General features: G+C 37.5%; 1 protein-coding gene across 3 annotated transcripts in view; it reads left to right on the top strand.

Moving 5' to 3' along the window:
- The first annotated feature begins 1731 nt into the window (after positions 1–1731).
- LOC119794723 (rho guanine nucleotide exchange factor 7-like) overlaps positions 1732–26145 on the top strand; it is a 44865-nt gene continuing 20451 nt past the window's right edge. For 2 of the 3 annotated variants that reach the window (XM_038302388.1, XM_038302387.1), the window contains exons 1-5: positions 1732–2183; positions 8208–8291; positions 23314–23398; positions 23531–23664; positions 23802–24003. In XM_038302388.1, the coding sequence (XP_038158316.1) occupies positions 2019–2183; positions 8208–8291; positions 23314–23398; positions 23531–23664; positions 23802–24003 (670 nt within the window). In that variant the 5' untranslated portion in view covers positions 1732–2018. The remainder of the gene's footprint in view (positions 2184–8207; positions 8292–23313; positions 23399–23530; positions 23665–23801; positions 24004–26145) is intronic. The other variant, XM_038302386.1, reaches the window with a different exon arrangement.

Below are 26145 nucleotides of genomic sequence, written 5' to 3'. Positions count from 1 at the left end.
CTGCCACCACCATGTCTCACACTGGATGTGAAGTGTTTGGTGTCATAATGCAGCCAACACACTTTGTTTTCAATTTGTTTTACTGATGCTCTGTTATGTTTGTTTTAGTGAAGGGCTTCCTGTATAGATGTATCTTTTGTTAGAATTTAAACCATTTTTTAAAATCATTTAGCCACTCATTTTGTCACTTAGCTTGAGTTGACTCTTAGATTCTTGCAGACTCCATATGTTAGCATCTAAACCTTCCCTGCCTTCAAAATACTGTGTTGTTCAGGCTTTGCACTATTTTAAGGCTCGAAATAGGAAAATATGAATATTTAAATATAAAATGTTCAGTTAATTTATAGGGATATCTAAATGGGTTTAAGGGACTTTCAATAAAAATTATGAATTGCCTTTTGATCCCACTGTCAGTTTCATGTTACCTTTGCAAGAAACACACTGTAGCGGGACATAAACTCTTTCTGACTCAAAATGGCAGAGTTGGGATATTCATTACAGTTTGTATGTACCTCTTATCTTGTTGAAGAGGCTTTTCTGCTCTTAAAAGAAATTAGTACATAGACATGGAAAATCTATTAGCACCTTGGAAAAAAATCTTGAAAAAAGCCAACTAACATTTTTTCCACTCCAAAATAAATGTTACAGAAACATTTTGATCTATTTAATACTTTATAGTTTCTTTAAACTTATAGGGATATGTGATGCTGTATGCCCCTTTTTCTTTTCCAAAGACTCTAAATCTGTGTTTTAATGCATTTTGCATCGTATGAAAGAGAGAAACATTTCAAGGGATTATTAACTCCCTCCAGAAATCTGAAAATTGGTTATAATGATCCGAAACTATTCTGCTAAATCAAGATGGTCAGAAATTAAACCCAAAAGAAAATCTGTTCCAGGAGCCACAGAGAGACCAGAAGAGAGGATGGTGGGATGAGTGAATTATGAATAGTGTCTATATGTTCAAGTTAGGTTATAGATTCATATTATGGTGTCAAATTGGCAGAGACTGTACAAAGTAAGGACACTAGGAGTATAAGAATTGGGACTCCAAGTATTTTTTTTTTAAACATTTACTTCTCATCATGTTTTTTCTTCATCCCTACTCAGTAAATGTGCCCAAAGTTCAAGGTAAAAAAAAGAATATAAAAATCAGCATAAGATGACGGGGAGATCATTCTTTTTCCTCTTGTCAATATTTAATTTATTTCCAGATAAGTCGAGCAGGCTCACAATTCCCTTGGGATCTCTTGACTGACCACCATTTGTTAAATTTGAGTTTACTAATCAATATATATATCTTTATAATGTTGCATAAGTGTATTAATTAATAGAAGTCTCAAGATTATTTAAGATTAGGGGCTTCTTTGTGAATATGTATGCTTTGCTCTGATATATATTAAAAAAATACAATTTCTTACAGTGCATACAGGTCATTACGAACCCATCCTCTACATAACAACATATTATGCATCCTCTTTTGAACTGGTGTCTGTCCAATACAAACAACAGATAAAGAAGCCACAGGCTGCGGCTTGGGTCTAATTATAACGCAAAAAAAGAGAAAAGAGCAGGACATGAAAAGCCACCTATTCATGATGAGCTGAAGCGGTCCAACAACTGGTTGGACTGGCTTCAACCCCTCTCCCCACCTTTCCCCAACCCCTCCCCCCAGGTTTGATGTCACCATCCAATAGCTGAGCGGCTGCTGGCTGCGGTGCGCATATGTGCGCGCTCCTCTGCCTCAGAGCGTCGCAGACAGCTTTTCCAGGTTACAGACGGACTGGAAACGGAGCATTCAAACACAGAGCAGGAGATCTGCTATTTTCATCACTCATCATCCGCATCCTGCCTAGTAAAGAGGGGGTCTTTGCTCCCCCCTGCATCTTTTCCTATCCTTTTTTTTCTGGAGCAACAACGATGTTATTCTAAGGTAGCCTGCAGATGACAGCATAACCGGGGCGGTGAGCTGTCAAACACTCCTCTGCAGCTCTTTGTTGAAAAGGATCCGTAGAGACATGAATTCAGCGGAACAGACGGTTACGTGGTTGATCACCCTCGGGGTGCTGGAGTCGCCAAAGAAGACCATCTCGGATCCTGAAGGCTTCCTGCAGAGCTCCCTGAAGGATGGAGTGGTCCTCTGCAAGCTGCTGGAGCGGCTCAGCCCGGGCTCCACTGAGAAAGTAAGCGCAACACACCTCCCTCCTCCTCCTCCTCCTCTCCTCCTCCTCCTCCTCCTCCAGCGGGCCTGCCTCTCCATCCCTCCGCGCGTCTGTCCACATCCGTGACACGGACGCGGCGGTTGCTGTCTGGCCTCTCTTTTTGCCCACTGATCCATGACTGAATCTCTTTTGTAGGTCACGGCGGCTCCTGTTATTGTCTGCAATAACAGCTTGCGCATATGTTTCCTGTGTCAGCGTGTAAAAAAACAGAAAGGCTCGCCTGTCTCCTATTGATCTGGTATAAATAAGGCTGCTTCACGTTTATCCAAATCATCAGGAAGTATTCAATCTATATAGTGTTGCATTTTCCATAAGACCCACCGATCATGTTGCTGAAAATGCAATCATTTTTATGGCTGTTATTAATTGTTAACCCCTGCTGTGAAAGCATATACAATATAATCCATATTTTGCATGTCATGTTAGTTGACATACTGTAGTCCTGTGGGGACCAGCGGGGGATCAGAGCATGTTATCTGTACACAGAGCATCAGTATAGGCCGCCATTGATAGCAGAGGCACACACAGGGAGAGATGGTTTCTTCCCCCAGTTTAAAGAAACAGTGCTGTGTTTGAGTCTGTCCAACATCAGCCTAAAGGGATCAGGTTCATTTAAACAGCATTAGTGCAGAAATTGTGAAGACATGAAAAAAATGCATGTTTTCTTTTTTTTTTATAAATACAATGTGAATAGAAAAGATTTCCTAAACTAGCTGAAGGCTTTCTTTAGGATTTGGCTTTCTGCAACCTAGAAGGCAAAATCTTTTTAAAAAAAAATTCCAAAGTGTTCCATGAATATCAGTTTTAAACCCTTGCTTTGATTTTGGTCTTGGACTTTGACTAGGTCGTTCTAACATGAACGAGGCTATTTTAATGAATTTGTTTTGATCTAAACCGGAGCCACAACATGTCTAATGAAATCTCCTGTTGCCTTAGATCTGTGCAACATCACAACTGCAATGAACTAGCTCAGATGCAATGAGGTTGCATTTAATATTGTATGGAAATTCTGCATGTAAGTAGTATATTTGGCCTGTTGAATTGATTTATTTCTTCCCATTCATCATAAAGTATTCCTGATAAGTACTGAAAGTAAATATATAATCTCAGTCAGTTTAGTTTGCCTCTGTCGATATTTAGGGGAAATGTCCTGCTGGAAAGTGACCCCCCCAGCTAGGGAATAATTATATAACTTTGCCACTGATAACTGGCTCCTGTTTAAATCTAGCATACAGGCTGTGTGATATGATGAGTTAACTCCCCTAGACGTGTCAATAACGCCACATCAGATCATAATGAAATGACTCAAAACAGAAGACCCAGTATTCGAAGCAAGACAGACAGTGGTATCATTCAAAAGTGTTTATTTAAAACAAAACTGCAAATCTGTAGTAGCAGCAGCTAGGGCGTCTATCACAGGAAATTCTGGTTTAACAGTTCAGCCCGTGTCCTGAGAACGAGGAATGATCCAGCCCGTGGGCTACCAACAAGATGTGACCGGCGCCACCCAGAGTGTCCCAGAAGCTGCAGCACTGGAGAACGGAGAGCAAGCAGGAGTCCGAAGCCAGGTCAAGCAAACAGATCAGAACAGGAAGGCTCAGAGGTCCAAAAGTCAGGAGTCAGGTCTGGCCAACAGATCACAACAGGAACAGGCAGGTTCAGAGGTTCAGGATTTCAGAGACAGTTCAGGCAAACCATTTAGAGGGGAACAAGCAGGCTCAGTGGTTGAGAGGCAGAACAGGTCAGGATCAGGTAATCAGCAATACTCAGGTACGCTAAAAACCCTCTCACCACTGGCACTAGAGAATGAGAATAATCTGGACATCATAACTGGATTCAAACACTTTAAATAGAGGCAGGAGCAGGTGGATCAGATGAGTAGTAATGATAAACCAGGCAGAGTTAGACAGGTGAATGAAATGAGCAATGAAGCTAGTCATCAGCACCAAGATCATGACACATAATGCATATAAGCTTTGTAATGGAATTACCTAAAATGGCAACCATGAATGTTGTACGCAAAAACATAAACATACCTTTCAATGACATTACTTTGAAAATACATATTATATACATACAAACTATCTCTAGATGTCCAAATCTATTTTACTCATCCTTAAGGCTGACTAATGGGTGGGGAGAATTGGGACACCTGCTCTCAGATTACACATGGGAAGCAAACCGTCCATTGTGATGTCCTAAAGGTGCACAATCCTTTTTGTCATTTAAAGATCTTTAGACGGTTCCCTACCCTCTTGTCTGGCCTTTTACTAGTATCTTCTCATTTCAACACAGCTTATTATCATAAATCTATTCAGGCCATCGTTATATTATCCAGCCTGAATATTGTTTACTCACTGCCCAGTTTATAGCCTGTATTAAAACTTCTTTGCTGTATAAATAACACTTTGTATGGAACATATGACTGACTGTTTTTGTTAGGTTTGTGGCTGCTAATATAATAAAGATAAAAATGTATTTGGTAAAAAAGAGAGAATAATAGAAATAAACAGAATGAAAAAGTGACATAATGTTTTGAAGCATTTATATGCTTTACTGGTTCACTATTAAGCCTCTTAAACAGATGTAGATTAACATTGTTTTATACCTAAAGATGATAAAGCTTTGTATAGAAAATACAACTAGCAATAATCTCAGATTGTTACAAAGCAGTTAAAATCCTGTGACTCAAAACTGTGTGAACATTTGTCGACAGGGTGGATTTTTAATGAACTGCAACCAAACCTGACTCCAAAAGAACAGAAACAAAACAAAAAGCAAAGTTTAAATCTGGATTACAATAATAATTCGCATGACTCAGAAATAATTCACACCACCCCCACTTAAAGCACTGTGTGTATTAAAGGGGAACACCATTTTTTTTACATTGGGCCCTTGATTTTACGTTATTACATCATGTTCTACTCACCCATATTAGTTTTTTGTGTCATTTGGAGCTGTTCCGAAGATATTCAGTTTTGTAATCCAAGTAACATTTTCCTATGGGCAACGACTTGAAGGCACAAACTAATCTGTTCATAATTTATTCTTTATGGTACGCCAGCATTCAGAACTTGTAGGCGAATCACTGTCCCCCAGACATCTGCAGTTATATTTTTTATATTAATATTTTTTTAACACAAAGCGGAGTGTGTATGACGTCATCCGCGCGCGCAGGCTACCATTCATTCATCCTGTCCACAGTGTTTGAGGCGTTTCTCCACACTCCTCAAACACTGTGCTAGGGGCACCAAACACTAAGGGAGGCACCAAAAAAATAGAGTTTATAAGGAGTCCTAATGGTAGAAATAAAAATATAAAAATATTTCAAATAAAAATCTTTAATGCATACTGTTAGATATAAGCTATGTAAAAAAAATATTTGCTCAGTTAATAGATGGACCTTCCTCTAGTTCCCCAGCTATCCATAAGTCAGCTATAGTGAAATGGGCTACAGTACCGAAGGTGATACTTTGACTAAGTCATGAGTAAATGAATCAGAAACAGCTGCGCAGTAAAACAGCTGATAAAAAATTGCAATTTGGGTTAACTCATAAATAGACATTAAGGCTTTTTAACGACATTGATATTTTTTTCAAAGTGCGCTAAAGCCATGCTTTCTCTACATTTTGTACCTCATCTACTTGAAGTTTGAACTTTATTTTCTTTTGTGCTTCAGCTTTTTCTACTGTTAAAAAACAAAACAAAAAACAAAACAAAAACAAAAAGCAGCTCCACTCTGTCCCAACAACAAACAAACATGAATATAAAAATCTATCTCAAAATCTGTTGTCCTTGTTCATTTTCCTCCATAAGTAAAGTATGGTTATCCTATTTGCGAGCATATCCACCATTATTTGTAAAATATGTATTAAATGATTTTGTTTCACTCTTTATAACACTGCAATGTTCAGAATGGCTAGCTGGGGTGAAATGTTGTGTTTCTACATATTTATGCAGAACTCCTGCTGGAATTTAAAGTTCACATAAAAGATGTCATGTAGAGGATTATAAAATGGGATATGGTAACTGCAATAAATTTCTGGCGCCTATCTCAGGGAGTCACCTTACAGGTCACCTGTCTTTGGCGGAGCAACATGCATGCACACTCAGGGCGATAGAGAAGCCAGTTGACCTAACAGTTATTTTTTTTTAACTGCGTGAAGAAGTCAGAGTATCTGGAGAAAATGCATAAAAACACTCGGAGAACATGTCTAAAGACCCTAGGTATGGATTCAAACCCATTGGTTTTACCAGGGGTTCAGGGTGGGGCCACTTATGTTTTGTTCTTTTCACATGGAGGCACAAAACAAAAGAATAAAATAAACAATAAACAAAAACAACGGCATTAGATTAGATTTAAATTTTATTATTTTGAGGCCTAATCAACATAAGTTCACCAACGTTACGTTGACATGGCAACGTCAAGCAGCTAGTGGTCACCCCAGTGGCTGCTAGTAAATGTACATAGTTTAATGACAGAAACGAGGAAGAAACATGGCGCAGAAATGCATTTTGGATTTGTTCACTCATGAGAGACTTTATCTCCACGACCTGAGAGCGCACTTGAACATTTGGACACCTGTAACCAGGAAGGGCATCCTGCCTGTAGCTCATAGTTATAGCAATGTGCCGCTGCGCACTTTCATATCTAACATAACCATCGTATTTTAGAGAGTGTTATTTTTATATCATGTTTTTTGTGTAATGGATGTGGAGAACTGTTAAATAAACTTACATAGTGTAATAATATAAGTATTTCCTTGTTGTTTGCGTAAAAGGATTTTGGAGCTAATAGAGTCACATGTGACATAAACACAGTGACTCAGGTTCATGCCAGCTCACCAAATCTATGTTATTATAGTGTTATAGTAAAGTTTAATTAATAGTGCATATATTCACCTAAGAACTGAGGATGTCTGTGTGTTACAGACCCTGGTTGCGTACACGTAATTGTAAATTTCAATATAAAGTAGTGAATCTCAATCTATTTAATTATTATTATTATTATTTGTATTGTATTTTAAATAGGCCAATAGGCTCATAGGTCTTTTGTCCCCAAAAAACAAAAAAACATTTCACCGCAACCCTGTTCTAAATGACTTCCAGTGGCCCTGGTAGAGAGGCCCAGATCAGTTCTACAGGGATAATAGCCCCTCAGACCCAAGACATGCTTAAAAAAACAGATTTAGATTCATGTTGTTTAAATGTTACTTTTTAAAATGATTATTTAGTATTTTAGTGATTACAACATCACCCTTTAGTATCCTTTACGGAAGAGGATTAGGGCCACTGAAAAAATAAAAAAAAGTTAACAGATTTTTAAATTTCATTTCATATGAGAAAAAACTTTTGACTTTTGTTTCCACAATTCTGACTTTAATCTCAGAATTCTGGCTTTAATCTCAGAATTCTGGTGTTAATCTCAGAATTCTGACTTTAATCTCCGAATTCTGACTTTTTTCCTCTGAATACTTACTGTAATCTCAGAATTATGACTTTTTTCTCAGAATTCTGAATTTAATCTCAGAATTCTGACTTTGAGCTCAGAATTTTGTATCTTAAATTGTGAGATTAATGTCAGAATTCTGAGATTAAATTCAGACTTTTTTTCTCAGACTTCTGAGATTAAAGTCAGAATTCTGACTTTTTTCCCACATTAAACTGAAATAAAATGTAAAAATCTTTTTTTTTTTTTTTTTTTAGTTTAAAGTATTTATGTTTCGTAAAAGTCTTCCAACATCATCATCGGCGGGGTATCCCTGTTTGGTGACGTCACTTCCTGGATCCAGAGCTCCCAGCCTCCTTTACTTCCTCACAGCAGCAGCCTCCAGGCGCGTCGGGCCCAATGCGCGCAGAAAGCGACCAGTGCGCGTTGAAAAAGCAAAGATATTTAAAAGCCTACAGATCCACGAACAGGCGCTTTGTGAGAGAGGATCAGCCCATCGCTGCTCAGCGATTCAGTCCCTTTTGTTTTTGTTCCAGATTTATCCAGAGCCGAAGAACGACGGCGAGTGTCTGAGCAACATAAAGGAGTTTCTGAAGGGCTGCACATCGTTCCGCGTCGAGGTGAGTTCAGTTTGCTCTTATTCTAAATGCGGGGATCACTTTTTGCCAAACATATCTCCTTAAAAATTAAACAAACAGATATTTCTGTTAAGATAAGCTTTCTTATTTGGGAGTTTATGATAGATAAAGGCGCTTTATTACGCAGAAGACACTCGGATCTCCTGACAGAAAAGGGGGAGGAGAACCGAGAACAATCACCTCCAGTCCGGCTGAAGGAGATCTTTGCTTTCCCTGAAACCAGCAGATCTGATTTACAAACTAGATGAAAACGATGTTTGTTTACACTTTTCTGCTCCCATCTGGTCATTGTTTACTTTTTTATTTTGCAAATCTTTATCCAGAGGCTGGTGCTCCTTTGTAGACAATCATCCACCCTGCAGCTGCAAACAAAGATATTTTATGTAATAGAGCTTTCTCCCAACTTTGCAATAATCCATATATATGTAATTCATTTAAGTATTGCTGATGCTTTAAGGTTCTACAAATAAGGCAAATGGGGATGCTAACACAGTTTAAAGCAAATTAAGGACAGAGTGTTGTTTATTCTCTGTGTATTGGCCAGTGCATAGATGGGTCATTGAACCAGTCTGACAATGCAGCTCAGTGTTCCTCAGCATCGCCTGTCCCTGCAGAGCCTCCGGCCACTGAGCAAGAAGAGCCAGAGCTGCACAGAGTGCTGTCACACTGAGTTTTGGGAAACATGCAAATTGAAAATGTAGAATGCAAAGAAGCAAAGGCAGGGCATCACAACTTTAATGGGGAAGGTCTGTCTGTTGTGGCCTGCTGCTAAGCCGGGTTTTTAACAAGCACTGTTGGGAAATATTCTGCTGATGTGATGACAAATATCTTCTCATTAATAGGCTTGGTTACTGGGTGCAGGGTATGCCAAGGTTTTAAACTTAACAGTCTTAACTCCTCTTCTGTGCTTTAAAGACCTTCAAAAGAGATGGTAGAGAAACTGGCAGAGAGAAAAACAGGAATCCTGTCAGCTGGCTATAGGAATGCGGCTACAGAATTCTCCCACTTTTGAAAAAGATTTACATTTAGCCGTCACCCTTATTAAAGTAGCAACATCTTCATTTTACAAAGAGGCAAATGGCTCAAACAGATAATATTCCACGCTTTAAACACTAATAATAGAGCAAATATTACCTGCTGAAGTCTATGTATTGAAATGGAAAAGCCCACTAAATGGTCTTATGGTTAGCGCATGATTACCGTTGATCTGTTTAAAAACGTAGCTTTATCTCTACAACCTCCGGTTTTGTTTCTGATTAAAAAAAAATGGAGGCAGCTTTTGATGGATACTACTGAAATTATTAAATGAGCCGAGGCGTGTGTGGAGTAGTGGAGGAGGTGTTTATGCGTAACGCGTATCAATGCTTGCTTCATTTGGAGGAGGAGCCAAAAAAGATGACGTCCAAAGCCTCGCTATTGCGCCATATCACATTAGTGCTTCAGGAAGAGGTTCAGACTGCGCAAGAACTCGAACAGACATTTAAACAGCCTCACTACTCGGTCAAGATGTTGGAGTTTGTAGAAGAGTTGAGGTCAGTTGGTAAGAGTTTGGATATATTTAAGAATAGATTGGTTGGAAAAACCACCAATCTATTGGTTAAAGATATTTTGGTTAGATTAAACAATGTAATGGTCAAAATCTGAGCAAGCCACTGCTTTCAGTTGTAATATTAGTTGTAAAAAGTATTGCTAGTGAGCGGTTACCATCATCTGTAAGACATTGACTTCCAATTCTGAGATTGTTAGTTCGAGCACATTAGACCTTTGAAAGTTGCAATAATACTTAACAAGTATTTTGGCTAATGTGACTAATTTATATTGGTTTGCCCTTGTATAGATATAGATTTGGTAAAAGCACTGCCAAATTAGATTGGTTGGTTTAGCCAAAAGATTGGTTGAATACATAACTTCCAACATGATTGAAACCTAAAACTGTGGGGAAACTATTATTTTTGAATAAAAATGACCAACACCTTTCATTTTGCTTATCATTGCCCAATTTGCATAAGCACTTTTACAGTCTGCTTAAGCTTATTTCACTAAAATGGCAAAAAAAACCCCGTGAACCTTAAATGATTGTTCTCTTCTAAGACATTTTACACACAAAAAAACGTACAAAAGTTTTTATTATACACACAAATCATTAACAATTTCAAAGGAACTTAAATGGGGAAAAAACAAGAAAAAAAAAGTATTGCAAAAAAAAAAAAAAATCAGATTTTATCTCTAATTGTAGTTCTGTTCACATGAAGCTTCATGAATTGTGGGGATCATTGAAGCAATTAGCCCAAACGGTTCAATGCCTCATGAGGCTTCATCTCACCATCACTAATAGATATCCATTAATCTGAGTTAATTATCATATAAAGCTTTGCTCATAAATATTTCACACTTTTCCATTTTATTAGACATATTTAGAATGTATTCTACATATAAATTACCATATTTTTCCATGTTTTATACATTTACAATATTATCTACCAAATATTGTTGATTAATTTGTTTCCATAAATTTTTCTATATATGTAAAAAAATTATTTGCCTTTACATTTATTATCAATATCTTTTCCATTATAAACTGCTATACATGATGATGGATATTTATAAATGTAAAATTAAATGTATTTTTGGGCATATAAAAAGATACTATATATGTTCATATTAATTTATTACAACATATGAAAAGTGACATTAATTTGTATATTCAATATATCGCAATATGTTATGAGTAAATTATTAGTTGTAAAAATGTTCTATCAAAATATGATTCCATCTATTAACAATGTATAATATATTAGAAAAAATACATTAGTAAATATATTTTCCTTTCCTAAGGGAAGTTATGATCCAACGCTGTAATTGCTGCTGGAGATCCTGTTTTCTGTGCCAGAGAGGACCAAAATCATTTTACTCATCAGGAATTCTTGCATGCAAGATTTAGATCAGATATGTGTGACCTTTTTTAGTGAGGTCAGCAAAGCAGGATTACAGTCATTTGTGTTTTGGCAGTCAGCCTCTCACTGTCTGTGGAGCCAAAATGAACATCCACAGCTCTGTTGGCTCCTTCCTCAGTTAAAACTGGTGACATAAGAGCAGAGAGATGCTCTTCACTTTAGCATCTCTGCCAGGTTGCTGTTGATTATGTTTGTACTTTTTGGCGCACATTTTATATAAATGCAGAAGATCTGTTTTGCTTCCAATTTAGATTCTTAGTTCAGTCGCTGGCATTTGTGCACCTGCTTATTCTGACCTCTTAACCTCTTGTGCTTTTGACCACAGGAAGAGCTCTTTATTGTTCCCGCGACCCCCCTGGTGCCTGTGGGTGCTAGCCTTCACCCAAGCAGCCACCTTCTGATTAATTGCGAAAACTGATCTTTTATCATCAAAGGGGAAAATAGTTAGTTGTGACAAAACACCCACTTCCACAACATGTTTTCACATATGGTAAATCCTTTTAAGATATTATTCTTGATATATTATTCTTAGAGATGAAATTGTTAGAAAGGCATAAAAAAAAAAGTTGTTTGCTATAAATAAAACTAAACAGTGGTTCCAAACTTGCGATCAAAACGACCCAATTTAAAGAAAATGGTTGACTCTTCGATTTGCCAGGTTTTTGTGCCGAACTTTGAATAAAACTTATCTCCTAAATATTATTTGATTTTATTCAAATTTGAGCCATTTTTTTTATAGAACTGTTTGTTTGAACAGGATACTTAGATTCATTTAGTACTGTAGTATAAAGAAAAAAAATAGAATCCCATGTCCTTTGTTGGAAATTTAACATCTTATGTCATCAATAAAAAACATACACAAGTATTTCTTTGCAACTTAAGCAAATATATATACACAGTTCTTAACTATATCAATCTTATATACAAAATCAGAGTATGTTGTGATATAAATTTGCCCTTTTCCTTACATTGCACCCATTTTTGGGTATTCTGTTTATAAAATAGGGAGGTACCTAAAACACAGCCCACCTCTTTTTGAGCACAGCGCCCTTTTTTTTTTTTGCAGGGGTGCAAACAGCCGTGTGGTGTTCCCTGACACATACCCGCATCATCAGGCTTTTAGCTAGCAATGTATACAGCTGTACTTTGTATGGCTTTTACTAAAAAAATGTCAAATTGTAGGTCCTGTTTTTCTCCTGGAACTTTAACTTAAATGTTCAAAATTTCAGAATCAGCAATACTTTTACTTTTGCTGCTCAGCGCACCACATCACCCAATCAGAGAAGCTGATCTGCGAGCTGGCAGGGAGACAGACACAGCACTGCTGATGCAGATCACTAATATCACACGGTCTATTAAAGTTACTTAAAATGTCGAAACCTGCCGGCAAAATATGCTTGCCCTTTTTATTCTGGTGCCTGCAGTTTGTACCACATACCTGAAAAACGCAAACATCTATTTCCATCCACCAAGAACAGTAGAGAAAACCCCCAATTGGCGACTGGGCCTGAGGCAGCTGCTGTTGGCGATTCCTAGTGACAGCACACCGCCGCTATGTGCGAAATAATATTTTAAGGCATGATCGTGATCTTGATTAACTGAATGCACAGACAATGTTTTAAGTTGGACTTTTATCGCATAAAAATTTATTAAAAGTAATTTTTACCCACTGATCACAGCAAATATAGCAAAGTCGCTACCTGCAGTCGAACACAGGAGAAGCAGAAGCATTAGACGCATCTGTTCACACTTTACTGGATGCACTTCAGAGCCTCAAAATACTCTTGAGGCCCTTCTGACCTTAATGTGTACAAGAATAAAAAAAGTTTTTTTTATGCTCAAATTGCAGTGTGAACATAGCATTACACTTTGTGATTGTTTTAATTAACCTATGAAACATAACATCAAACATGAAAATGATTTCATGTCTTCTTTATGGAATTTCAACCTCTAGTCAAGCACACATAATCAGGACAACAGTATCGTTGTAACAAAGACAAAAAGTTAGCTGCAATCCACCTCAAAATGCTGGAAATAACATCTCAGAGAGTCTAAATTTCAAAAGGTTGCAGGACTCCACGAAACATGCCACGAAAAGCTAAAGTTGTGACATACCAAGCTGTACACCCTATGAAATATTCCTATTGAAAAACCTGCACATCATTGCTATGATTACAGAAGGGTTTATTTACTTAACTGCTTTAACTGGAAGTTAATTGCTGGAATCATGCCCAACATTTCCACAACGCTTTGATTAGACCTGAGCTTGTTTGCAGTGTGGTAAATTCGGGCTTGGGCGGTTTGTTTTTTATGCCTGGTTCATAAATATAGTTATCTGAACATGACAATCTGGTCTAGATTTTAAGTGACTGTGAGTTCGGGGTCTTTCTGCATGGAGTTTACATGTTCTCCCTGTGCATGTGTGGGTACTCTCTGGGTACTCCGGCTTCCTCCCACTTCCGTAAAAAAAAACATAACTGTTAGGTTAATTGGCTTCTCTAAATTCTCCTTAGGTGTGTGTGTGTGTGTGTGAATGGTTGTTTCTCCCGTGTGTCTCTGTGTTGCCCTGCGATAGACTGGCGGCCTGTCTGGGGTGTAACCCGCCCCTCGTCTGTAGACAGCTGGAGATAAGCACCAGCATCCCTCGCGACCCCAGCAGGGGTAAGCGTGACAGAACAATGGATGCATAGCTCTCACAGCTGATGTTACAACTAAAATAGCTAAATGTGAAGAAAAAATAAAGCTTTTGGATGGCAACCCTCCATCTTTTTTAGTGAAAAAATATTTTTTCTGTATAACACCTGAATAAATCTGAAGTAAAAGCATTTAATGTGACCAAAATTATGACTAAGATCCCCTGACTGAAACAAGACTAAAAGGAAAAAAGATCACTTATTTAAAATGTAGTCAAAATCAACACTGGTTCAGTATTACATAGGTCTAAAAAAACTTTCAGTTTTGGTCCATTTTGGCTCCTGAGGAACGACAGCATTTCCCATGAGGACTAACACTTTGTCTGGTAGAATCCTGATCTCCAGTTTGCCTGCAGTTGGTCTAAACTACTTTTCTCTTTCCAGTGTCTGTGTGAAAGATTAATAGCGAGGAAGTAATGAATCTAATTGTGGGGAAACAATGTCATATGATGTTGAAAATAAGAAATGTTTGGCTCTGGTTTTGTACAGTATTCCTGCACTGTACCCCCACCTCACCTGACTTGTCAGGACTGATTTGCTGTTATTCCTATATCCAGATTATGATCTGGACCATCAACAACATTTAATGGATTGTTCATCGGCATGAAGGGCACCTCTGATAAAATGTCATTAAAATCCATCCATAGCTTTTCAACTTATCCTTTAGTTTAGACAGACAGACAAACACACAAACTCTCCTAAAAACGTAACCACCTTGGTGGAGGTAAAACAAAATTAATAGTTGTAATCAGCAATAAAATAATCATTACGTTTTTGTTCATGATTACGAACCTATTTCCTTCTTTATGTGTAGTTAATGAAAATAAATGAGAATATTCATGGAACGCTTTCTTTTTATTAAATTGGACAGATTCTCGCTTTGGTACTTAAAAGTAGATATATATATTGTTTTGGTTAATTGGCTTGATCTCTTTCGAGTAATCTGCAACAAAAGAATTTATTGTAAAAGTGTCTTTAAATAGTTGAATTTAAGCACAGCTCATAATAACAATTTCCTTATAAATATATATAAATCAGAATCAGCAGGTGAAGATTTGCAAGTAAAATCCAAATGGGTGCAGCGTTATTCAAAATAAATGCAAAAATCATTTCTTTTATCTATAACGAATTCTGTGAACCACATAATTATTTATTTTGAAGTCTTATTCATGATGCCAATGAGCTAATTTTATGCAGATATTTTAGTATTTGAAAATACACTAAGGTTAATGGACATACATGCAGACAGGAAAAACCTGAATAGTAATTTTCTTTGTTAAAGTTATGTTAAATACAGCAGATAAATTCAGCAAACGGGAACTTTGCGAAAATAAAAACCATATATGTAGTTTTTAGTTGATCTGGATTAGAAATGTGACTGAAGACGGTGGTTTGCTCTAATAAGACATATAATCTGTTACTCATGATTGAGTAACAGTTAGGCGTTGTACTGGTGTTTTAACCTGCACCAAAGGATCAGCTCATCACTGAGATGCTAGAGAACAGGACACAAGTCCAAGCTTGCGAGTTTAGTCATCCTTATCACCTCACCTATCTGTAATTGTCATAATTGATTTAAGAAGGAACAGTTTTCCTGAGTAAAACAGAAGAAGGAAAGGTTTAAAGAGAAGTCCCATATTTAATGTGGGGGAACTGTTATCTGTGTAAATACAGAAACATCCCAGTGTTTAGTGTACTTCTTCTGCACGAACTTCTTAATGTATCCCTATGCAACGCTGCAACCAAGCTGAGAGTGTTTTTACTGCAGGCATGCACAAAGATTACATGCAACCCAGCTTAAGACTCAACCCATTGCAAGTCTGTTTTTGCAAAACATACATAAGAGTGATTTTGAAGTCATGCACAACATCCAGTATCCTAAGCTGTTGAATATTTACATTTCGAGAAGTATTTGGTGCTAAACCAGTGTGGAGCCCCGGACTTCTTACACTGCTTCAAACGGGCATAAACTTGCAAGAGGTCCTCAGAAGATGCTGTTTTGTGTTTTGGACATAGAAGATTTTATCAAATGTATAACTTGTTTGCAATTCTCCTCATGAGGTCATAAGGTTTTCAAGCTGATGCTAGCTGGTTGTTTAGTCATGTTGTCTGTTTTGGGTACCAGCCTACAGCGTGCTGTTTATTTTACCAACAGACATGCTCGTTCAAGCCCTTTTTTCCCTCCATTGATTGTAGCCTGGTGATCTGTGGGTTGCTAACCTGCTGCCTTTGTTTCTGCTTTAGTGAAAAACTCAGTAAAGAAGCAGCTGACACAGTCAAATGGAGGGAGAGGTAGTTGATTGTGCTTCCACTGGACTAGTGTTAATTTCGTTAACGAAAACTAAACGAAAATATTTTCGTCAACGCGCATTTTTCACCGAACGAAAACTAGACGAGACGAGACGAAAATCCCCACTAATAAACAATAACTGGGACTAAATCAGAAATAATTTTCGTGGACTAATAAAGACGAGACGAAAATGCAGTTCGGTAAATAAAGACTGGACTAAAATCTATGGACATTTTAGTTCACGAACGAAGACGAGACGAAAATTATATATTATTATTTTATGTTTTTTTCAAATCCTGTCTCGTCTCCTCCTCCACCTCCTCCTCGTCAGCTCCACACACCCACTTTCAAACCTGGAGCGGGCGGCACAGAGTAGCCTACTCTGGGGCTCGGGAGAAAGAGGAGACGTGATATATGGGCACATTTTCGCTTTTAAGTGGAGAACAAACCCAAATGCTTGATTTTAGTGGAAGGGAAAGAATATGGCCACATGATAGCTGGAAAAAACACAACAAACCTGAAGAGACACGTCGCAGTTCACCACAAAGACATTACGGTAAGTTAACAGAAAGATTGGTGGTGATTGTTTATAATGTAACATTAAATCAACGGCTATAATGTCCCAATGATAAACTAACTGATGTTGGCTAACTTTCATAGCATTTAGTATCCAGGCTGGCTACCTTACGTTAGCTTGTTAGCACGTAGCGACCGTAGCCACTTGTTGATAGAATTGTATGTGAAGTTAAATGCTAACTTAGATATGTTATACTGGCCGGGCAGATATAGTTTCAGTTAAATTGCAAGTTTGATTAAAGAAGACAGACGTTTTAGGTTATCTAGGAGCTGCAAGTGAACTATAGTTAACACAAAGCACCTTGGCAGCTACACATGTATGCTAAATGCTAAAACGAACTGAAACTATTTATCAGGATAAGACAAAATAAAAATAATATGCCACACATAATTCAGAGCAACTTTAACCTAGATTTTCATATACAAAATAGTCAATTGCTAGGGGAACCACTGCAGGGATGTCTTTATTTGGTGACATAAAATGCTGCTCTGTTTATCTGCATATTACTATTACAAGGACATTTGAATTGAATTGGCATCAATATTAATACAACCAAAATGCTTGCACACATAAAAATGTCTGCAATTTATTCCTGCATTAAATGATAGTTAGGTTGTTTGTATGAGTTTGAAATGGATTGTCAAATGTAGTTTTTACAGAGACTTAGTTTTTGTTAAGGAAAAAAAGAGACCTATATGCTACTTATACACTTGGAATTCCTGTTATGCTGTGCATCTATCCTGACATTGTATTAATTTCTGTTCCAGATTAAAGATACACCACCACCACCAACAACAACCTACCAGCCACCCAGAAACAATGACAGGCCAGCTAAAGCTGGACAGAAAGCACTTTTGTCGTATCAGTTGGAGTTTTTTTTTTTTTTAACAACATTGACCTCAAATCTATTTATTTTATTATTCTATGTGAACTAGCTTTAAACAGCCAGCACTTGTGTTAAGTTCATAAGACACTTAATTTTATTTATTTGTTTCCTTTGCCAGGTGTGTTTTATTTGTTTTAATGCAAGCATTTGTTTGTGTCTTTGAACCTTAACAATGTTCAAAATAAATATGCAAATATTGTCAGAACATCTTCCATGTCTGCATGTGTTCCTTAAAATTGTGTTTTTTATCAAAAAGATGAGAGAAAATGTTGAAATAATTTTAGGAAATCTTAAACGTTATCTGCTGACAAAAAAGTAAAAGGTTAAAATTATGTCCTGAGTAAAACTAGACTAAAAAGTTGACAGTTTTTGTTGACTAAAACTAAACTAATAAAATTATGTTGTCTTGGACTAAAATAAAGACTAAAATGCTTGACTTATAGTCGACTAAAACTAGACTAAATAAAAATGCGATGTCGACTAAATGTGATAAAAACTAACAAACGATGCTGAAACTGGACTAAGACTAAAACTAAATTTAAAAATGGCTGCTAAAATTAACACTACACTGGACTATTATGAGTATTAAAAAAAACCCACGCTGTCACTGAAAGGAGCTTAGTTGCACCGGTCTGGGGTTATGTGACCAATTTCTAATGTTTAGTAAAGCTCACTTTTTTAAAACCATATATATATGTAAGGGTGTGCAAAATAATCGTCATGACGATGCATCACAATTCTAATTTTTGTGATCTTATGCATCGATTCTTGAAGGCAAGAATCGAATATAAAAAAAAAAAAATGAACAAATAAAATACATTAATGGTTGGCACACATCAGCCAAATCAAGTGGAATACAACTTCCAGTCCAGCAGATGTCGCTGCGGATGTGTTGACGCTCGCTGCTTTGTGTCACAAGCATGTCCGGCCGCGGGATACTGGGACGAGTCATTCGTACACAAAATATGGAGGAAACTGAGAAAATTCGCCCCCCGGCTCCATCACATTTCAAGTCAGATGCTTGGATGCATTCTGGCTTTAAAAACAAAGAAGGTAAAAATGAAATTCATATTATGCACGTAATTTGCAAAAGGACCACTGAGGCCATGTAAACGGCACTGATTATCCTTATTTTGTTATTTTAAGTTTTATGAATCCTAAGATCTCTTTGTCAGTGTGTCCACGCCAGTAATAGTAATATTTCTGTCCAGTATTTGTTTTCATGGCAACACCTCCAAAAGTCGTTTCAATAAATACAGCTATGTATGAATTTGGTTGCTTTCAGTTATGTATCAATTGAAGACACTATCCAGATCACACACAGCCAGTCAGCCACTGGTAAGGGCTGTATCTTTTTCTTACAGTGTTCAAGGAAAATATCGCAATGCATTGCAATGCATCGCAATATTTCAAGTATCGTGATGCATCGTGATAGAATCACATTGTGGCATGTGAATCGTGATTCGAATCGAATCATAACTTCTTTGCTAATACCCTAGCCTGGGTGCCATTCCGAACTTAGTCCCGCCCACAAAGTTTGAGGTCGGGGAAGTTCGGTCTGGCTCTGCTCCATAGTAGCGCGAGTATTATCGCCCACTGTCAGGCGATCCAATCAAATTGTCAGGGCGGGCTTTATACGATGATGGACAGATGACCAACAGTCACGTAATCAACCACGTGACCAATGTGTGCTGGGGTGACAACAATAATGGCTGCCGCTGGAGAGTTTAGGTGAGTAGATTCTGCTATTAGGTCTGTTCTAGAAGATATCGACAGCAAATTAATTTTAAAAGAGGAACAGAGAAACGCGATCAAGGCTCATCTTCTTATTATAGGTGTGCAATTGCACGCTTTGATTTTTGTGGACAACAACTATGCCTCGCTTAACATACGTCACGTTGCTCTTATTGGTTGTAGATCTATCCAATTGAGTGCAGAGGCATTTTTTTTCCTGGTTCGTTCGAAACACGCCCCATAATCACAGCTCTATGGAGCAGTATCAGACTCATATTCTGCCTAGAATTGAGTCGGACTACGTCAGGCTACTAATACCCACCCCTATATATATGTATGCACCAACTCAGTATGGCAAATGGTTCCTTAAAGATTTTACACAGAATTTAAACCAAGTGAACTGTACCTTTTCAAGACCCCTCGACAGATCATAATAATTTGGAACTCAAAATGTTAATATATATATATATATACAGGTGCTGGTCATAAAATTAGAATATCATGAAAAAGTAGATTGATTTCAGTAATTCCATTTAAAAAGTGAAACTTGTATATTATATTCATACATTACATACAAACTCATATATTTCAGATGTTTATTTTGTTTAATTTTGATGATTACAAATGACAACAAATGAAAATCTCAAATTCATCATATCAGAAAATTAGAATATTGTGAAAAGGTTCAAAATTGATGGCCCCTGGTGCCACACTCTAATCAGCTAATTAACTCAAACCACCTGCAAAAGCCTTTAAATGGTCTTTCAGTCTAGTTCTATAGGCTACACAATCATGGGGAAGACTGCTGACTTGACAGTTGTCCAAAAGACGACCATCGACACCTTGCACAAGGAGGGCAAGACACAAAAGGTCATCGCTAAAGAGGCTGGCTGTTCACAGAGCTCAGTGTCCAAGCACATTAATAGAGAGGCGAAGGGAAGGAAAAGATGTGGTCGAAAAAAGTGTACAAGCAAGAGAGATAACCGCACCCTGGAGAGGATTGTGAAACAAAACCCATTCAAAAATGTGGGGGAGATTCACAAAGAGTGGACTGCAGCTGGAGTGAGTGCTTCAAGAACCACCACACACAGACGTATGAAAGACATGGGTTTCTGCTGTCGCATTCCTTGTGTCAAGCCACTCTTGAACCACAGACAGCGTCAGAAGCGTCTTGCCTGGGCTAAAGAGAAACAGGACTGGACTGCTGGTGAGTGGTCCAAAGTCATGTTCTCTGATGAAAGTAAATTTTGCATTTCCTTTGGAAATCAAGGTCCCAGAGTCTGGAGGAAAAGAAGAGAGGCACTTCATCCACGTTGCTTGAAGTCCAGTGTAAAGTTTCCACAGTCAGTGATGGTTTGGGGTGCCATGTCATCTGCTGGTGTTGGTCCATTGTGTTTTCTGAGGTCCAGGGTCAACGCAGCCACATACCAGGAAGTTTTAGAGCACTTCATGCTTCCTGCAGCTGACCAACTTTTTGGAGATGCAGATTTCATTTTCCAACAGGACTTGGCACCTGCACACAGTGCCAAAGCTACCAGTACCTGGTTGAAGGACCATGGTATCCCTGTTCTTAATTGGCCAGCAAACTCTCCTGACCTTAACCCCATAGAAAATCTATGGGGTATTGTGAAGAAGAAGATGCAATACACCAGACCCAACAATTCAGAAGAGCTAAAAGCCACTATTAGAGCAACCTGGGCTATCATAACACCTGAGCAGTGCCACAGACTGATCGACTCCATGCCACGCCGCATTGCTGCAGTAATACAGGCCAAAGGAGGCCCAACTAAATACTGAGTGCTGTACATGCTCATACTTTTCATGTTCATACTTTTCAGTTGGCCAACATTTCTATAAATCCTTTGTTTTTATTGGTCTTCAGTAATATTCTAATTTTCTGATATGATGAATTTGAGATTTTCATTTGTTGTCATTTGTAATCATCAAAATTAAACAAAATAAACATCTGAAATATATGAGTTTGTATGTAATGTATGAATATAATATACAAGTTTCACTTTTTAAATGGAATTACTGAAATCAATCTACTTTTTCATGATATTCTAATTTTATGACCAGCACCTGTATATATATATATATATATATATATATATTTTTTTTATTTATTTATTTATTTATTTATTTTTTTTAACAAATTTGGTATTACTTCTTTGTGTAGGTTGTTCTTTCAGCTAAAAGCATGATTTAAAGTCTGAAGTACTGAAGTTAACAATGGATTACCAAATTAGTTGACGAGTGCTTTAAAAAAATGGAAAAATCGTGATTAATCCGATTAATTGTCAGCCATAGTTTAAATCTTTTCAAACAAAAATATAATGAGCTCAACAAGTTAATTTTAAATTATTATTTATCATCCTTTTTTCTCATGTCTTTAGACGCCATCAGATCTGCTGACTTCTATTTAAACCATGCTACCTTCATATATATTACTTTACTGACCATCTTTTATAGCTAATAATATAAATTTACCATTGCTAGTCAAAACTGTTTGATGTGTGCCTGAAACTCTGCCATTAAAACTCAGCCGCTGATCCATTCATCCCCGAGGATATCTGTAAGATGGATGAGACTCATAACTGCCTGTCGCTCTGTGAACTCCGAGCGACTCATCACATGACGTCTTTAGGGAGGAAGAGAAAGCAGAGTTATCCTCAACAACAGACACAATCACTTCCATTCATCCTTGAAAAAAATCAGATACTGGTTAAATGTTTTCATCTCTGTCATTCTACTCTCATTTTCAAACTCCAGGGTTTTCATGTTTTGTTCTTGATCGTCTACTTCAGCTTAAGATTAAGTGACGTCCAGGGTTTTGGGGAAATGTGTGTCAATATATTTCTCTTTTTGTCATCAATGCTGCTAATAAAAAAATGCTTTGAGGGGAAGAGCTGCTTGCTTAATTAAGTGATGAGAGAGAGTAGTGCAAGTTATACTAAAGATGGATCCATTGTGGTGGAGTATTTTTCTCCTTTCGACATCCCAGTCTGAGACGGGCTTTCTGGATCCCAGTGGGCTCATCAGTATGGGCCGCCAGCTCAAGGTGCTAAATCAGCTACGCTTGAAGGCCTTCCTGCCAAGGCAGCGGCGGAGGACAGTGGAGTTATTACATGTTATTTACCCCACCCCCCTTTTTCTTAGTAGCTGACCGGTCCTTTTACTAATGAGAGCAGACCAGTTGGTTCATCTTGTTACATCAGGCAGATGCTATTTAAGGACATTTGTATTTGTGAGCTGTTGGTAAATGTTTCTGCAACATTGTTCCAATTTTGCTTTTCTTCCAAAACAAACCTGCTGATCTGCTGTTGCTTCTTTCTCTTATCAAATATTCAAACTAGGGCTGAAATAATTAAGCAGATTAACTTAGACTTAGACTAAATTTGTCATTCTGTGTATACAGAGTGTATACAATATGAAACTTCAATGCATACAGCTTTTAGGCAGTGAATGAGCAGCTTAGTATTCAAAATAACATTTCCGTTTATAAAGTGCAACAGTGATCAAAATGTAAACGGTGTAGAAGAAAAGGAAAACCAGTTTAAAGGTGCAAAAGGCATTGATATGGAAGGTTCAGAGCAGTGCAAAATAAATAAATTAATAAATGTGGTGAAAAAAGCAGTAGAACATTGAGTTGAGTTCTATTTAAAGGGTTTTGATAAATCGCCATGTAGTGCAAATATGTTTCCAAGTGTGATGCAGAGTCTTTGTAGATGCTTTAAATCTTCCGGTCTGTTGAGTTTATAAGTATCGATCTCTGCTTCTGTGAAAGTTATCGATCGGCACTGAACATACTGATGGCTGCTGCATAAAGAGAAATAAATTTGCTCATGTTTTTCTCTTTGTCATCCACAGCCGTTCGAGGCCAGTGACCTTCTGCTCGGCCTGAATTTCTCCAAGGTGCTGAGCAGCCTGGTGGCCCTGAATAAAGTCACTGCAGGTTGGTTAAAATACACACACTCACTGTGAATCAATTGAGGTGTCGGCTTGTTTTTATGAAAGAACGACAAGCGGTTTGTGTGGGTTGCAGATACCTGCTCTGTTTTATTCATACTCTGCCGTATTTGTCTAGATATCGGTGTGGGCAGTGATTCGGTGTGCGCCCGACACTCTTCCGCCCTACGCATCAAGTCCTTTGAGTCGTTGTCCTCTCAGGCTTCACTGGGCCGATCCTCCAAGCTGCTGCAGAACCAGTTTCGAAGCCTGGTAAGGTTTTTATAGATGACAGCAAGTGCTTTTCGTCAAATGCGCAGCTCTGGATAAAAGTAATAAAAGTAAAGTCAAATAGTTGTCAGATATTTTTTATTATACAATAAAAAGTTGTCTCTGTTGTGCCTCAACAGGACATGTCAGAGAACAGTGGACAGCAGCTGCTGGTGAAGGCTCGTTTCAACTTCCAGCAGACCAACGAGGATGAGCTCACCTTTAACAAGGGTGACATCATCAACGTGACCCGGCAGGAGGAGGGCGGCTGGTGGGAGGGGATGCTCAACGGCAAGACCGGCTGGTTTCCTAGCAACTATGTGCGCGAGGTCAAAGGCTCTGGTAGGTGCCATGAGATGGGACAAAAGATATGAGTAATAATTATAACCTGATTGGAAATGAGATGCGGATCAGCAGCCTAATAGAATGAGGAAGTCCTGTTATGATGTTAATCGAATTATATTCTGACAGGAAGCTAATTTTTTTGCCCTGCTGTGTTCAAACATGAATGAGGTCTAGCAGTTAGGGATCTATAATTGAGGATTTCTTTGACTGTGGCGTGCAGCACCATACACATTGCAACAGGAGCAGAGTTAAATATAATGCTGACATTCTACTAGTTTATCTTTCATAAGAAGTGGTTCAAAATTAAGATAACGCAGGTTAGAAGTAAAAGCATCCGTGCTCCTACTTCACATAAAGAGTCTTGAAATTTTTTTATTCTCAATGTTGCCAGTTCTTCCTTATCTTCTTTCCTGAATTTTTTAGATATATATATATATAAAGTTGAACTTCACCAGTTGATATGCTGATTGCAATTTTCCAGCTTATTTGCATCCATTTAATTTTTTCATTTTTCTCTTTGTTTAAACTAACTGTGTTTTAATACAGCTGAATCCTAAATAAGTCCTAATATAAACGTTCCATATTTTGATTTTCATCTTTAATCAATTAAAGTCATAATCTGTGCTGCTATTTCTGCTATAAGGTCAGCTTCTGTCTGAGGGAAGAAGCTTGTGTTTTAGCGATATCTGACACCCACAATGCAATATTTGTGTGCAAATCTGTCTTAGCTGCACCTGTTCTCTGATGCACAACAGTCACCAAGTGCTCATCTTTAAGGGAAAATGGGAAAGCTTTGCTGAACTCAAATCTCCAAATAAAAAAAATAAAAAAACCTGATCATTCAATTTCTTTACCAAGTCTTTGGAAAACATGAAAGTGCTTTTTAGAGGGTTCCATTGGATTTCATTCAAGCCTCCTTCAGAGGTTGTTTTGGAAGTTCTTATCAGTTTTTTCTTCTTAATCTGAACACGATGCCCTAGGGCTGAAACAATCAGATTAATCGTGATTAATCGATTATTGAAATAATCGTCAACTAATTCAGTAATCGATTGATTGTTAACAGGAGTATAGAGACTGTAAAACAGCCTATTGCTGACAGAGTGAGCCACTTAGAGCAGTAACTATTCCAAAATTGTAAAAGAAATACATAAACATTTTGAATTTAATTTTCAATATTCTCTATCCAGAACTCCTCAAGTGGAAAAGTTTTTGTCTCACCTGCTTTAATTTTGTAAAGTCTTCTGTCTTCTAAAAATATTTAGCTATCCAATTATTAATCAATTAATTTGCAAAATAATCGTTAGTTGCAGCCCTTTAATGCACATGGTGTGGATTAGATTTTATTCTATTGGGTGACCTCCCTAATGCTGCAGAAGAATGGGAGCTGACTGTTGTAGCTACATGTTTGCTTGTATGTTAGTTGATAGGTAGAGATCATTTATGATGTTTTGATTGTGTTTTTTTTTCTGGCATAAAACACTCATGGTTAAAGCCAACATGCATGCATCTGCCTGTCTGAAAAGGGTAAAATGTTATCCTCTCGATTGGCCAACCAAATCCCAGATAAGGAGTCGAAGAATGATGTAGGGCTGCAGCCAGGGGTTATTTTGCTAGTCGATTTTTTTTTTTTGATTAATCAATTAATAATCGAATGACAAGAAAACCACCTTAACAAAGGTTTTACACAAACTCTGAACCAGTTGAAGCTAAAACTGTTCTTGAGCAGTTCTCGAAAGAACATATTGACAATAGAGGTTTTTCATCTTAATAATCTTTATGTATTTTTTGATTTTGGTATATTTACTGCTCTGAATGTGCCGGTCTTTCATCCAAAGGCATGTTTTAGAGTCTATACTCCTGTTAACAATTAACCAATTAATAAACAATTAATAAAATACTTAATGATAATCTATTAATCTGGTTAATTGTTCCAGTCCTAGATTGATTGATGAACAGATTAACTTCAGTTTTATTATATATATAGATCTCCTGGGTGTCCATGCATTAGTAAATGATGTTTTTTCTGAATAAAGCGCGTTACACCCCTTTCAGAATCACCAACATCAAGACACCGTTTGTCGTTTTTATTCAAGCTGCTTGTAATTTAGCAGCACAGCTGTTGCGCATACGCCTCTGTGC

This window comes from Cyprinodon tularosa, unplaced genomic scaffold (genome assembly GCF_016077235.1).
Source record: "Cyprinodon tularosa strain WSP-4 unplaced genomic scaffold, ASM1607723v1 ctg49, whole genome shotgun sequence".
NCBI classification, from domain to species: domain Eukaryota; kingdom Metazoa; phylum Chordata; class Actinopteri; order Cyprinodontiformes; family Cyprinodontidae; genus Cyprinodon; species Cyprinodon tularosa.
The sequence above is the reverse complement of the archived record's forward strand: the minus strand, read 5'-3'. Positions and strand labels throughout refer to the sequence as shown.